The sequence below is a fragment of the Artemia sp. Qi Xiang Cuo genome, chromosome 18 (assembly GCF_049724085.1).
Source record: "Artemia sp. Qi Xiang Cuo chromosome 18, ASM4972408v1, whole genome shotgun sequence".
Classification (NCBI taxonomy): domain Eukaryota; kingdom Metazoa; phylum Arthropoda; class Branchiopoda; order Anostraca; family Artemiidae; genus Artemia; species Artemia sp. Qi Xiang Cuo.
This window is the reverse complement of record NC_142811.1, coordinates 51830509-51844554: the sequence shown is the minus strand read 5'-3', so window position 1 is coordinate 51844554 and position 14046 is coordinate 51830509. Positions and strand designations below refer to the sequence as shown.

General features: G+C 34.3%; 1 protein-coding gene across 1 annotated transcript in view; it reads right to left on the bottom strand.

Moving 5' to 3' along the window:
* The window catches only part of Uvrag (UV-resistance associated gene), a 61556-nt gene that overhangs the window by 22515 nt on the left and 24995 nt on the right, over positions 1–14046 (bottom strand). The window contains exons 5-6 of the mRNA XM_089104435.1: positions 12167–12342; positions 6794–7017 (exon numbers count right to left, since the gene is read on the bottom strand). Coding sequence (XP_088960561.1) covers positions 6794–7017; positions 12167–12342 — 400 coding nt within the window. The remainder of the gene's footprint in view (positions 1–6793; positions 7018–12166; positions 12343–14046) is intronic.

Genomic DNA, 14046 nt, shown 5'->3' with positions numbered 1-14046 from the left:
AATCAGTTTTGACCATTAAAAAGGGCACTAGCCACCCCAATTTCCAATCGAATGAGCCCTTTTTGAAGTTTCTACGACAACTCCTTCGATACGAAGTGCCTGTCGAAAAAAAAACATTGTGGCCACATAGTTCTTTACTTAGGCAGCGCTAGCGCGCTGTCTATGATACTTACAGATTATATACAAAGATTTCAGTGGGACAAAATGAAACTTTTGTATTTGAGGATTTGAGAGTCTACTATTCTCTCATTTTTATTTTATCTATGGTCAAATTTATTTCTTCTATTTCATCTTTTATTTTTATTTCATCTTTGGTCAAATTCAAACCGTTTACCACTATCCTGTCTTTTGGAGACAAGATACTTGAACATAAAATATACTTGAATAGTTTATATTAATATATAAAATATTCTTGAATGTTTAATAATTAAAATATATTTTAGTTTAATAAAATATAATAAGTTATATTAATAATTAAAATATAACTTGAACTTGATACTTGAACTAAAACAGGAAATATTAATAATTAAAATATAAACTTGAATGTTTTTATATTCAATAAAAGATACTTGAATATAAAAACATTACATATCCTTAAAAACCCACGACGCCCTTCGTGAAGCATTTTCTTACGTATCACATAATAAGAATGTTAGTGCATTTGGGTTTGGCGCCTGAATCTCTAATTTTACATTAAAATTAATTTCTGGTTAGCTTGATTAATCGAAGTTGAACTTTTATAGTTTCTTTCTTTTCAACCAAAAATTTCTAATTTTTTTAACTATTTTGTTAATATTTTTTTTCAACAAAGATTTTTTTTATTTTTTTTTTTATTTATTTATTTACAGAAAAGGGAGTTCATATAGCATGATCATCAACAGAAGTAATAAGTTGACGGTTAAAGAAAATAAATAATAAAGGTGAAGAAATAATAAAAGGTAAACACAAAGGCGTAAATAAATTGAAACGTATAAGCAAGTTATATTCTCATTGAACACATTAAATTTTGGATCAATCTACTCCATTTTCATTGATTTTAGATACATTGATACATTGATTAGATACATTTTAGATTTCATTTTTAGATACATTGGTGGTTGATATAAGAAGAAATTGACGCAAGAATCACGGAAGCCTTGAAAAAGGGCGATATATGCCCATTAAATCTAAGGCTGAACGTAAAATAAGTTCTAAACTTATTTTGACCTTGGCGTCATTTAATCGAAAAAATTTCTCTGCAACGAAAATTCAGTAGAAATCACGAAAGGCCAAATGAGCTATTTTTCCTTTTTTTTCTATAAAACAACGATGTTTAGAAACAACGTTGTCAATTTTTAGAAATTAACCAGTTTCAAAATATAGTTTCGACCCCCCATGTTCCTCCCTCCATATATAACTTAAGAGCCGATATGAACTTGTGAATAATATAACGCAGATTTTAGTAGAAAAATTTTATTACCAAATTCAAGAAGAAAAAATTAGATTGTACATGAAAATTTAGGAGAAGCTATGTAATTGTAGATTTACTTGGTGTTAACAGGTTTTTGAGAAGTTCTTGAGATGACGCGACAGACCTTTTAATACTCCATTGTGATTCATAAAAGAGGAGATTTTAAACTTTCGTATCAGTTTTCTAAGAAAAATCCTGGAAATTTTTGGGTCCATTTTTGGCTATAAAGTTTTGTCAAATTTTCTAAAGCAAGATTTTCACAACAAACTATGAGGAAACTAAGATATAATTTGTTGATCGAAACTTAATATTGATCTATGAAACGGCACGTACACAGGAGCAAGACTCTCTGGCCCCTTCCCTGAGAAACGGAACTTGAGATTCTTCCCTAATTTCCTATCTTTTTCATCTTCCACCAATTTTTTTTCCCCTTTTTGAATTTTCTCCCTCCAACCTGGAATCAATTCCTGCGTTACATGCCTATCAAAGAAACAATTAATTTAGGTCCACTCTGGTTATACTTTGTATTAAATATAAAAAAAAAACAAGTTTTTTTCAACTGAAAGTAAGGAGCAGGAATAAAACTTAAAACGAGCAGAAATTTTTGCTTATATGAAGGGGGTTGCCTCCTCCTCAACACCTCGCTCTTTACCCTAAAGTTTTTAGTACTTTTGAAAAAAGCTTCTTATTGTTCCCATTAAACGACCCTTGTGTTTCAGAGTCGTTGTTAAGGAATTAGGAAAAAATTCAAACTTTAGCGCAAAGAGCGAGGTGTTGAGGAGGAGGCAACCCCCTTCTATTCGTTTTTTTGTTGCTCCTTACTTTCAGTTGAAAAATGTGTTGTTTTTTTACTTAATTTATGATCGTTTTTAAAATAATCCCAGGAAATCTGGCCTTACCTCCACGGAGAAATACCCTCCCCCGCGAAATTTTTTCCCCAGTGGGAAAAAGTCTTCTTCAAACAATAAAATGCATGCATGCTTCCCAATAACAAATACTATACTTAAACAATGGACAATTTTTATTCCTTAAAAACCCTTCCCCTGGTGCTGGGAGGGGGAAGTCACGTTATGTCCAAAGGCATTGTTATTGGGTCTTTCAACTATGATGAACAAAATGGCTATCTCAGAATTTTAATCGGATGTTTTTTTGTGGGGGGGGGAAAGGTAGGGGAGAGGGCCCAGTTGCCCTCCAATCTTTTTGGTCACTTACAAAGGGCACTACTACTACTACTACTACTAACAACTCACCACAGCACCAAGCTGTCTGAGGCCAGCCAACACAGCAACGCACGCTCCACCTCCATCCCAATCTATTCAGAGCCTCCCTTTTTACACCCGCCCATGAAGTTCCTATTTCCTTTAAATCTTTCTTTATGACGTCCTCCCACCCCAGACGAGGACGACCTGCTTTCTGTATAGCCCTAGACGGTTAGCCGATAATAAGAATCTTCGGCAATTTTTCAACCTACACCTGCAGAAAGTGCCCTAGCCACCTCAAACTTTCTTTCATTATAGCCTTAGAAAACGGTATTTAACCACACTTTTCGTACAGCCTACTGTTTGAAATATGGTTATTCAGCCGAGTACCGAGAACAATCTGTAGGCAATTTCTCTGGAAAACATCTAGCAAATCTTCATCCGCTTTTCGAAGCGCCCATGCTTCAGAGACATATTTGACCACTGTCATCACCGTAGTTTATAATATTCTAACCTTGGTTTGCAGACTTATCTTCCTATTCTTCCAAACTTTTTTAAATATGAAAAAAACACCCTGGGTCATGGCCGTTGAGAATTAAACATTTTCACTGCTGCCATCATCATTATTAATAAGGCTACAAAGATTATTTAAGCTGTCTAATAGATCAATCTTTTCATTACCTAACTTCAACTTTTCATCCGCACTTATTCCTCGCTTTAGTGACTTTGTCTTCTTAACATTAATTTTCAACCCTATTCTAGCATCCTGAACTCGCAAAACTTCTAAAACTTCATTCATTTTGTTCACACTTTCATCTAGGATGCTTAAATCATCAGCATAATCTAAGTCCAGGAGACTTTTTCCTCCCCATTTGATTCCGTGGTCTCCCACTGCCTTTCCTATACTCCTTAAGACAAAGTCCATTAAAATAATCCATATAAAGGGGGATAGAATACAACCCTGCTTAACTCCTTATTTAATACAAAACCAGCTGCTAACCTTATTTCCTACCTGGAAAAAAAGAAGAAAAAAAACAAACAAAAAAACAAATAAACACGCATCCGTGATCTTCTTCTGGAAAGAAATCCAAAATTCCACATTTTTGCAGATAGAAGCTTGAAACCTCTACAATGGGGTTCTCTGGTACGCTGAATATGATGTGGTGATTTCCATTAAGATTCTATTACTTTTAGGGGGTGTTTCGTCCTTTATTTAATAAATAGGCTCGTAAACTTTGATGGGTAAGACCAAACTTAATGAAGCTTATGTATTAGAAATCAGCATAAAAATCTGATTCTTTTGATATATCTATTGGTATCAAAATTACGCTTTTTAGAGTTTCGGTTACCATTGATCCGGGTCGCTCCTTACTTGCAGTTCGTTCCCACGGACTGTTTGATTACATTTGAACTAGGAATATAAGCGCACTTAGTCTATTTTTTTATTTCATTAAGTAAAAAAGTGATTCAAAAGCAATGAATTAAGGAACTGAGATCCAAAGTTTTTAAAGCGGTACTGGGATAAATCCATGTGCTTGACTTAAAAGGAATTTTATTTATAATCTAGAAGTAAGTAAGCAAACGAATTCCTACTTAAAGTTCGCTGTAGCATCAGCAACATTTACCTAGTAGTAGTTTCAATTATTATTGTTGAATTATACTTAAATCAGATGCTAGCATACCCTACCTGGCATTACTTCAATTCTTATATTAATTAGTTGGCATTATTTTTAATTCTGGACCCACTCGTCAATTATTTTATATTCCTTTGTTCACTACACTCAGTTTTCTTTTGTTCATTATTCGTTTATTCTTTTTATTCGTTTGAATCTGTGATATGTAAAATCAATGTATAATTTTACATGACGATGGCTATGGCTGTGATTTTCATAGGTTTTATATATTTAGGGCCTTATTATGACAAGAACTGCCGCTGATCGGCATGACCGTTTTATGGCGTTTGAAAATACAATCATTATTTATTTTATTTATTTATTTGGGAACCCTTAAAAACAGCTCATTATATGCTTTTGATATAACATCTCAATTTTTGTGTTTCTTGATATAACTTTACCACCTCCTACCCCTTCAAGAAATTCCCCCTTACTAGCCACTTCCTGCCACTACCAGCTAACACAGGCTAAACTACGATAGGGCTAAAAATATGAGATGAAATGGCCAATTTTAAGTTTAGTGTTCTGGCACATAAAGCCTGAGATACTAAAGAACAATAATAGCATATGTCAATACGTATATAAATACCAAGCCTCTCAGGTTTCCCCTCTCCCTTGCTTTTCAACAAAATCATCTTAACCCACCCCCTTCTAGACCTTCTACTACCATCAAGGGTTGCTTTTGCAATAAGCGCTTTAAACGACGCGCAAATTATCCCCCTCCCCCTCATATACCTTCTCTTTATCTTCACCTGCAAGAAGGGGTTACCTAAGGCAAGTTTCAATCAAACTGATTCATTCGTTTAGGAATGGATAGCAAACAGACAAAGAAATAAACAAATAAGCGAAGCCCTTTATAGTGCAGGTTAGTAAGTTATAATAAAAAAGTTGTACAATAAAATGTTAGCTTAAAAAATCAAACAGCAATATACAAAAATAGTAATAAAATGATATCAAAATAGTTCTATACCACTGTAGACCGTAGCGACTTCTTTTTCCAAACATGACACACATTTGATACCGCGCTTATCAACCCTGGGCATATACGTCAGAACCTTAGTACAGCTGATACCTGGCATTAAATGGCAAAAAAAAGGTTTTTCCATAGGCTTATCGCGATGTGTACATCGGAATCGCGTGTGCGCGAAGGCGAAGTATGAATCGTGTGTGGTTTTAAATCTGTGTCAAATATATTTTTAATGGAGAGTATAGCCTCTGTCGATACTGTATATTCTGTCTTCTGTGCTCTATATTTATCAAGCATTTGAACCATTTCAATTAAGTGACAGCAGTCATAATAAAACATTCGAAAAAAAAAGAATTCAAAAAGAAGATTCGTTGCTTCGTTGTCACGCCTATAGGTTGTATTTGACATTTTCAAACTTCTGGGATAATCAAAAATATTTTAAACCTGTTCTCAAAGGGAAACTTAAAGGGCAATGCATGTTGAATAACACTTTGATCCTCCTTACTACAATGCCCTCCGGATCCTTGCTTAGAGAGGAGGTTAGTCAACAGCTTTTAGCATTTACCTCACGAATTTGAAAATGTCAGATACGATCTTTAATGGTGGAAATTTGCAAGTCACGTAAGTCAAACTAAAAGAATGTGTGTCATGCGAATTACATTACAGGTATAGGAATCGGACATTATTCGAATCAAGATATTGCTACTTTTGAGGTTGAGGCCTGTAGCCTGCAGGAAAATGTAGGTTCAAATCAAGATATTGCTACTTTTGAGGTTGAGGCCTGTGGCCTGCAGGAAAATGTAGGTTCAAATCAAGATATTGCTACTTTGCAAGAAAATGTAGGATTTAGTCAGACTAACTTCTAAAACTCAACTACTACTCAATATTAGTTTTAGGTCTTAAGTTACTGAAATTTTGGAAGTAGCCCTTAATCAGTTATTAAACATGCCGTGAATTCCTAAAAGAATACAAGTTTTCGGACTAGCATAGAAGAAATTTTATTTTGTAGTGCATTTAGAGACGAAAAGAAATTTGACTACCTCTGTTAATATTTTAATTTGAATTTCTAGGAGATCAAATTAATCTTTTCATATTTCATCTAAGAGCAGATCATAAAAATCTGCACTTTGTAGCCAATCTCGCCTATGACCACAACTACCCCTCCGTCACTAGACCAATAGCCAAGGCCGTATCCAGGGGGGGGGTTACCCAGTTTGACCCCCCCCCCCAAAATTTTTTACCGAGTCGAAAATAAGTCGAAAATTATTAAAACCTAGGTAAAAATCAGTAAAATTAGTCGAAAACTGAGTCAAAAAGTAGTAACCCCCCCCCCCCGAAAAAAAATCCTGGATCCGCCCTTGCCAATAGCCATAGCTACTTTTACATGATGAACGTCATATCTGTAGACTGGTTTTATTTTCTTTGAATATTTGAAAGCCTTTGAAAATTTGATCCCATAAGCAAACAAAGTTAAATAAAAACATTTAAATAGAGATCAAATTACTTGGCTTCCTTTTCCTTCAGAGATCCCTCCCGTAGTTGATCCGTCACGGTACTTCTTGAATCCTTGCAGGTGATTGGATGCCTTAGAGGAATATTTAGGAAATAGGATGTCATGTACACTAAATGAGCTACATATCCTAGCGCTACAGAAAGCTTCACGTCATCATAGTGACCCATATATTCAGCATGAGGTAGAGAAAGGCCGTGAATGTATGACGACTTGTCCTAAAAAGTATAATAGACATGAGAATAGGTCTCACAGGATTTGCTTCTCACGTATTACAGAGTTCTCAGATGATTAGAAAGGGGGAGAGTCTGATGTTACAAAAAAAATAATTGGATCACAAAAACCCAAGTTTTAGTATATTTTTGTCTCTTTTTTCAAATGCTGCTTGTGAGAATTAAGGGGATTCTTTTCTATATTCTTTTTAGGTCCTGTATTCTTTTGCATTCTTTCCTGTTTTGTATATGTCCTTGTATCTTGTAACCTACAATATTCTGTATTCTTTTCAGCATCATTTTTAATGGAATTTTAATATCTCGAATGAATAGGTGAATCAACGGATGAATACACAAGTTTGAGCTAACAAAGAATCTGATGAAGTGACAGGATACAAAGGCAAAATGAGGGGGGGTACTGAATGGGTTTTAGCGTTCACAATCCTCACAATTTTTCTGTATTTTCTGATAATTTTTTTTAGAAATAACATTTGTTTGCTACTTTAACAAACATATCCTCGACCTTAGCCCCTTAGCATGCTTTTCAGCGTAAATGCCTAATAAATGTCTGTGGATGTTTTGACTTAAAATAGACAAAAAGTGAAAGCATGAAATGTGCAAGCTTCTGCTTATGACTAAAATAAGTCACACGTTTTAGTCTTTACTTCATGTTCAGTAAAAAACAAACTTCATACTAGTCCGTTTGGCAGGAAGTTGAAGGTGTCTTTTCTTGGTGTTCAGTGAAAAGCAAACTTCATACTAGTTCGTTTGGCAGGAAGTTAAAGGTGTCTTTTCTTGGTGTTCAGTGAAAAGCAAACTTCATACTAATTCGTTTGGCAGGAAGTTGAAGGTGTCTTTTCTTAGTGTTCAGTAAAAAGCCAACTTCATACTAGTCCGTTTGGCAGGAAGTTGAAGGTGTCTTTTCTTGGTGTTCAGTGAAAAGCTAACTTCATACTAGTTCGTTTGGCAGGAAGTTGAAGGTGTCTTTCTTGGTGTTCAGTGAAAAGCAAACTTCATACTAGTTCGTTTGGCAGGAAGTTAAAGGTGTCTTTTCTTGGTGTTCAGTGAAAAGCAAACGTCATACTAGTTCGTTTGGCAGGAAGTTAAAGGTGTCTTTTCTTGGTGTTCAGTGAAAACCAAACTTCATACTAGTCCGTTTGGCAGGAACTTGAAGGTGTCTTTTCTTGGTGTTCAGTGAAAAGCAAACTTCATACTAGTCCGTTTGGCAGGAAGTTGAAGGTGGCGGCATGACCCTTTCTCCCTCTTCTTATGCGTTAAATTTTACTTTTTAAGCTTCAGCCACTTTTTATCAACAGTAAACAGATATGTACACTCTAGGCAAGAACCGCAATCAACGGTGCATCAGAGAACATTCCCTTCACCCCAAAAGCCTCCATTTTGATGGTTTCCTAAGTGTTCTCCCCTTTTCCAAATCTGGCCTGTTTGGTATGTTTTTTAATTAATATCCCCCCCCCCCAAAAAAATGCATCCCCCGAATTAAGTTCTAAGTAATTGGGTCACTCTGTATTGTTTGTGATTAAAAATAGTAACTTGTTCTTGTCGGCCTTACTCAAGCCTCCTAGATTACATGTATACACTGTTGGAAACTGGAAACATTTCTTTTCCGGTGGAAGGGGAGGGGGCTAAGACAATTTTATAAGATTGGTATTCAAATTATAATTTTGGCAATCCCTAATCTGATTGAAATCTAAGATTCAAGAGATTTTACTAAAAACACAAATTAAATCCAAAACATGTGCATCTAGTTCTAACACAGAGAAGTTTTTGGATAGATGTAGCATAAACCTGTAGTCTCTTATAAGACAGAGACGCACAAAATAGATTCGGAACAGAGGGACAAATTAGGCTGCCCTGGTGTAACAAAACTACACCGGTGTAACAAAATTACAAAAAGGGGTATCAAAATTACACCAATGTAACATAATATAAAATAAGGAAACAGGATAGTACTGGGCTTTAAAAGCATGCAGTAGATACTTTTTAAGAAAAAGTATCTCCTCAAAACAAGCTTTGCTTCAGGTTTTGTTACGTTTTAAGTAAATGAAAAAAAAATGTATTAACTTATAAAAAAAATAATTAATAAAAATTATCATTAATAATTAACTAATTTAATAACTATTAATTAATTTAATAATTATTAATTAATTTAATAATTAATTATTAAAGAAAAAATTCAAAAAAGACAGTAGGTTCATACCTTTACAAGACATGCGGGTTTTCTGGAGTGGGGAGCTTTACCTCAGGTTGTTATAACAGCTGATGAACTACGTGAATTGCATAGCGAATTGAAAGGACATTCTTTCTCTCAAGGCCGTATCCAGGGGAGGGTACTCGGTTTGAACCCCCCCCCCCCCGAAATTTTTGACCGAGTCGAAAATAAGTCGAAAATTAGGAAAACCTAGGTAAAAATCAGTAACATTAGTCGAAAACTGAGTAAAAAATAGTAACCCCCCCCCCCCGAAAAAGTCAAAATTAGTAACCCCCCTCCCTCCGAAAAAAAATCCTGGATCCGCCCTTGCTTTCTCTATATATGGTTTTTAATCCTTGCTAGGCGAATTCTATCTAAAGTGTTTATTTTTTTTTTTATGTTTTTTTTTACGAGGGGGACGAGGAGAAAGAGTAGAATTGTTTTGCGTGTTCGACATCCAGCAAGGTCGTGAATATTATTACATGTTTATATATTTTATTTATAAATATATATATTTTTTTGGCTAAAGATAGCTAGTAGTGACTGAGTAAGTAGGGTTTTGTAAAGTGTGATGCTTAACCATACAAGTGTATAAAATTTGAGTTTTTTATTAATTTAATAAAATCCTTTTTCTATGGAAAAAGAAAGATCAACTATTCAGATTTCTAAATTTGCCGTTTGGTTCAAACCTTTTTGCGAAAAACAAAATTTAAAATTTGTAAATATTAAAAGCTAAGATGAAGAGAGTATCTAAGGGGCTTTCCCTCCCTTTAACCTCTTTTTATACGATATTATTTTATATGATAGGTTTTTTTGTTCTTGTTTAGGCCTATATTGGGGTAGTGATCTCCTTTAAAAGCTTAGCTTCTGGATTTTGCTATTTTTGGTTGATGAATAAACCCTAATTTATCAAAAAAAAAAAAAAAAAAAAAAAAAAAAAAAAAAAAAAAAAAAAAAAAAAAAAAATTCATTATCCATGCTTTCGCTAAAATTTTACTTTACAGATAGTATTTTTGTTTGCAACAGATAAAGTTAGTATACAAAAGTGTTTTATAAGCAGACTTCCTTTTGAAATATCTGAACTTCAAATTTTATATTTAAAAGCAAAAGCGCATTAATAAACGTAAATAAATACTTTTATTGTCAAAATAGTACACAACTAGCAGCGGAAGTGAAACGAAAAAAAATGGATAAGAATAAAAATGAATTATCCAAATTTTATCCAGCATTTCCAAGAAGTTCATCATTGTAGTCCTTCACAGAAAGAAAGAACAGATACCGTTTTGGTGCCTTTCGGGGTAGAGGACAAAGGCATTGCATAAGGAAGGGATAAGCTCTTCCACTTTCTAGGCAATGTGAAAAATCCTTTTTTTTCATTTCCATTACCCTTGTATTACACATTCGTTTTGAAACTATGCTGGGAAAAGTCAAACTATAGCATAAAAATCGGGGTTGAATGAAGAGGGGGAGCGGTTGCAGCCCCGCTCATGCACAGAATAATATTTGGATTTGTAGCTTTTTACTCTTTCCTTTTTTCTTGTGTATTTTAGTATTGTAACGAAAAAAAAGTGTCGGCTTGTTGTCGGGTGTATGATTTTTTTTTAATAAAAAGGATTTTACTAGATTTAATGTATTTAATTTCAATCAGTTTTAATTTTTAACGTCGCTATTTACTTTCATCTAAAAAACTTAATTTCTGTTAGTTTTTAAAACCATATTCGAAGTTATCCCAAATGTTAGGGGAACTATACTGTCCCCATTCTTTGCATTAAACCCTAATATTTGCAAAACGACCTTTCGAGAAAAAGGGCTCATTAAATGTATTTGCTTTTCAAAATAAACGGAGTTTTACAAAAGGAACGACATTTTCAAAATAACAAGGAAGGTTTCATCTCCCTAGCATCTGTACCGCATATTCCATCCAATAGTCATCCACATATAGATTCCTCTCAACGAAGAAAGGTCAGAGGTTACATCAATGCTCATCTAAATATTCATCCAATTCATCTGAAACATTTCTCATGAGATGCTTGAGAATTTGAACATAAGCACGCTTTTTTGAGGTCTGAGGTTCTCCCAACCTCCACCCCAAAAAAATCAGAACGCGATTGACAGCCACTGTAATAACTGATGTGTAACTACACGATACTCTACAAGCGTTAACTGTATGGGATAAAAGTTTCATAATCATCATTCACTCTACAATAATCGTTAGTTTTAATGGACTTTATTAGGGACGTTAGTTTTAATGGACGTTATAATGGACGTTAGTTTTAATGGACTGTTTAGGGAGACCACGCACGACGACATAGCCGCTGAGACTGAGAGGCAATATAAAATCCATTCAAATACCTAACATTTCGGCACTGTTCTGGCCAAAATATCCCTTAGTGGACTAAAATGCCAGAAATCGATCCTTTGCTTTGGCTGAGGTCTCCTTTATCACTTAAAAAGGGCACTAGATCTTTAAACCTTTATTCGAGTATGCCCTATTCGAGTTTTGGTTCGATGTCATCACTCCTGACAAAACAAAAAAGACCTTTCCGCAACCACTCTTCTCTGGAAAACTATGGAATTTTGTAGGGTCAAAAGTAATGGGGAAATTGGGGGGGGGGTGCAATGGGGTGGTTGCATTAATTTTTCTTCAGAATTTTTACCCTTCTCCCCTACGAAAAATCTTCAACTTTGAGTGTGACAAACAACAATTTTTAATCTGAATAACTGAAGGGCCATAAGTGTCATATATAGTAATATGATGGGCCATAAAGTGGTGCTTCTTAAAGCAATGAGATGTTGCATTAATTTTTCCTCGCAAATGTGCATAGCAAACATTTTGACATCATAAATTCACAAAAAAAAAGTTTCAGTTTCTGCATTTAGGCACTTTTAATTTTCTCCAAGATATTATAAACTCCTTCATATGAAAAAAAGAAAAGAAAGACATACATCATGAGTGATAGGGTAAACTTGGCAAAGATCTGAGATCAGTTGACGACGCCGAATACCAAGCCAATGTCTTTCTGAAATCAACTCTTCCTGTAAACTCTCACATCTCACCCACAAATCTTCAATCGCTAAACTTTCATTATCCAATGTGATCCGCTTTCTAGCGTAAAAATTTCCTGAAGAAAACAAATTCCAATAAAAATACTGAGTGAATAAGATTTAATTACTAAACTAATTCGTAAGAGAGGGGGGAGATTGAAACTCAAGGTCTAAGGTGTCAAAAAAGTTAGAGCTTCAGTACAAATTTTCTTTTAGGGAAATTCGGGGAAACACCCAAAAAATGTTTTTGACCGTTATTACGAAGCAGATGTTTTAAAACGAATATTTCTTTTGCAATTCAGGGATTCAGAAAATTATTTTTATATCAAATTCCCAAACTTCATCTATTTCTGTGATAAGAAGACATTCTAAAAACCTGTTATTTATAAAAACCTCAAACAACCTCTTGTCATAGAACCTCTTGTCACAGAAAACAAATAAGACAGGATAAAACAGGCTGCACCAATCATTAAAACTTTCTTTGAGGGGAAGGGATGTAAATGGACGTTTTCCAAAATAATTTAAATGACTCCTTTTGAATAGACATGACCATTTTTGTTTAGTTTTAAGAATTAACTATATAAATTAAAGAAAAGATTACTTATTTCCTGATTGACGCCTTTTCATCAAGAAATACAGGGCAAGATGGAAGAAAACGAATTGAATCAATCAATAGAATTTACTTCGTTTGAGAGAATAGGATGTAAAAAGAAGTTCTATGTCTTAACAATTAACGAGTGATATTTGGTGTAATAACATTCGTATATTTGCGAACGTTATTTTTGGGGGGATTTAAGAGGATCCAATTTCCTTATGGGGAAATCCAAGGAAACTCCGAAAAATTTGTTGTTGATCGTTATTAAGAAGTCAGTGTCTGCAAAAAAGTCAAATAATTCTCTGTGCATAACAGCGGCCGATTTTTTTTTTTTTTTTTTTTTTTTTTTTTTGAATTTACTATACTACCATAATAAATATAAGTCTTGAGTATTTTCTAACCGAACCTTTTTCATTATGTTAGATGTTATAAAATAGGAAATATCTTTTTTTTTTAGAATTTACTATATTGCCATAATAAATAAAAGTCTTGCACATTTTCTAACCGAACGTTTTTCATCATGTTGGATATGATAAAATAGGATATATCAGATTAAATCAATCGATACAACTTGCTTTGTTTGAGGGGAAGGGACGTAAATCAAAGCTTTCGAAAAAGAAATTTGAACAATGATTTTTAGATAAAAAGGGGGCAGGGTGTAAATGGGAGGTTTTCCAAACAAATTCAAACAACACCTTTTGAATAAACATGATCAAATTTGTTTAGTATTAAGAACTAATTATCGTGTGAAAAAAAAGGCTCACTTATTTCCTGACTGACCCCTTTTCATTAAGACAGATAGAGTGAGATAGAACTTATTTAATGTAAAAAGCGTCAAATAATGGCATTAGCATAACTACAACCAAATTTTTGTTAAGAATTTATAACCAATTATACTACCAAAATAAACAAAAGCCTTGTGTATTTTCTACTACTACTACTAACAACTCATCGCAGCACCAAGCCGCCTGAGGCCAACACAGCTACGCACGCTCCTTCTCCACCCCAATCTCTTCAAAGCCTCCCTTTTTACACCCGCCCACGAAGTTCCCATTTCCTTTAAATCTTTCTTTATGGCGTCCTCCCACCCCAGATGGAGGCGACCTGCTTTCCGTTTAGCCCTAGATTGTTGGCCGAAAAGAACAATCTTCGGCAATCTGTTATCATTCATCCTCACAACATGCCC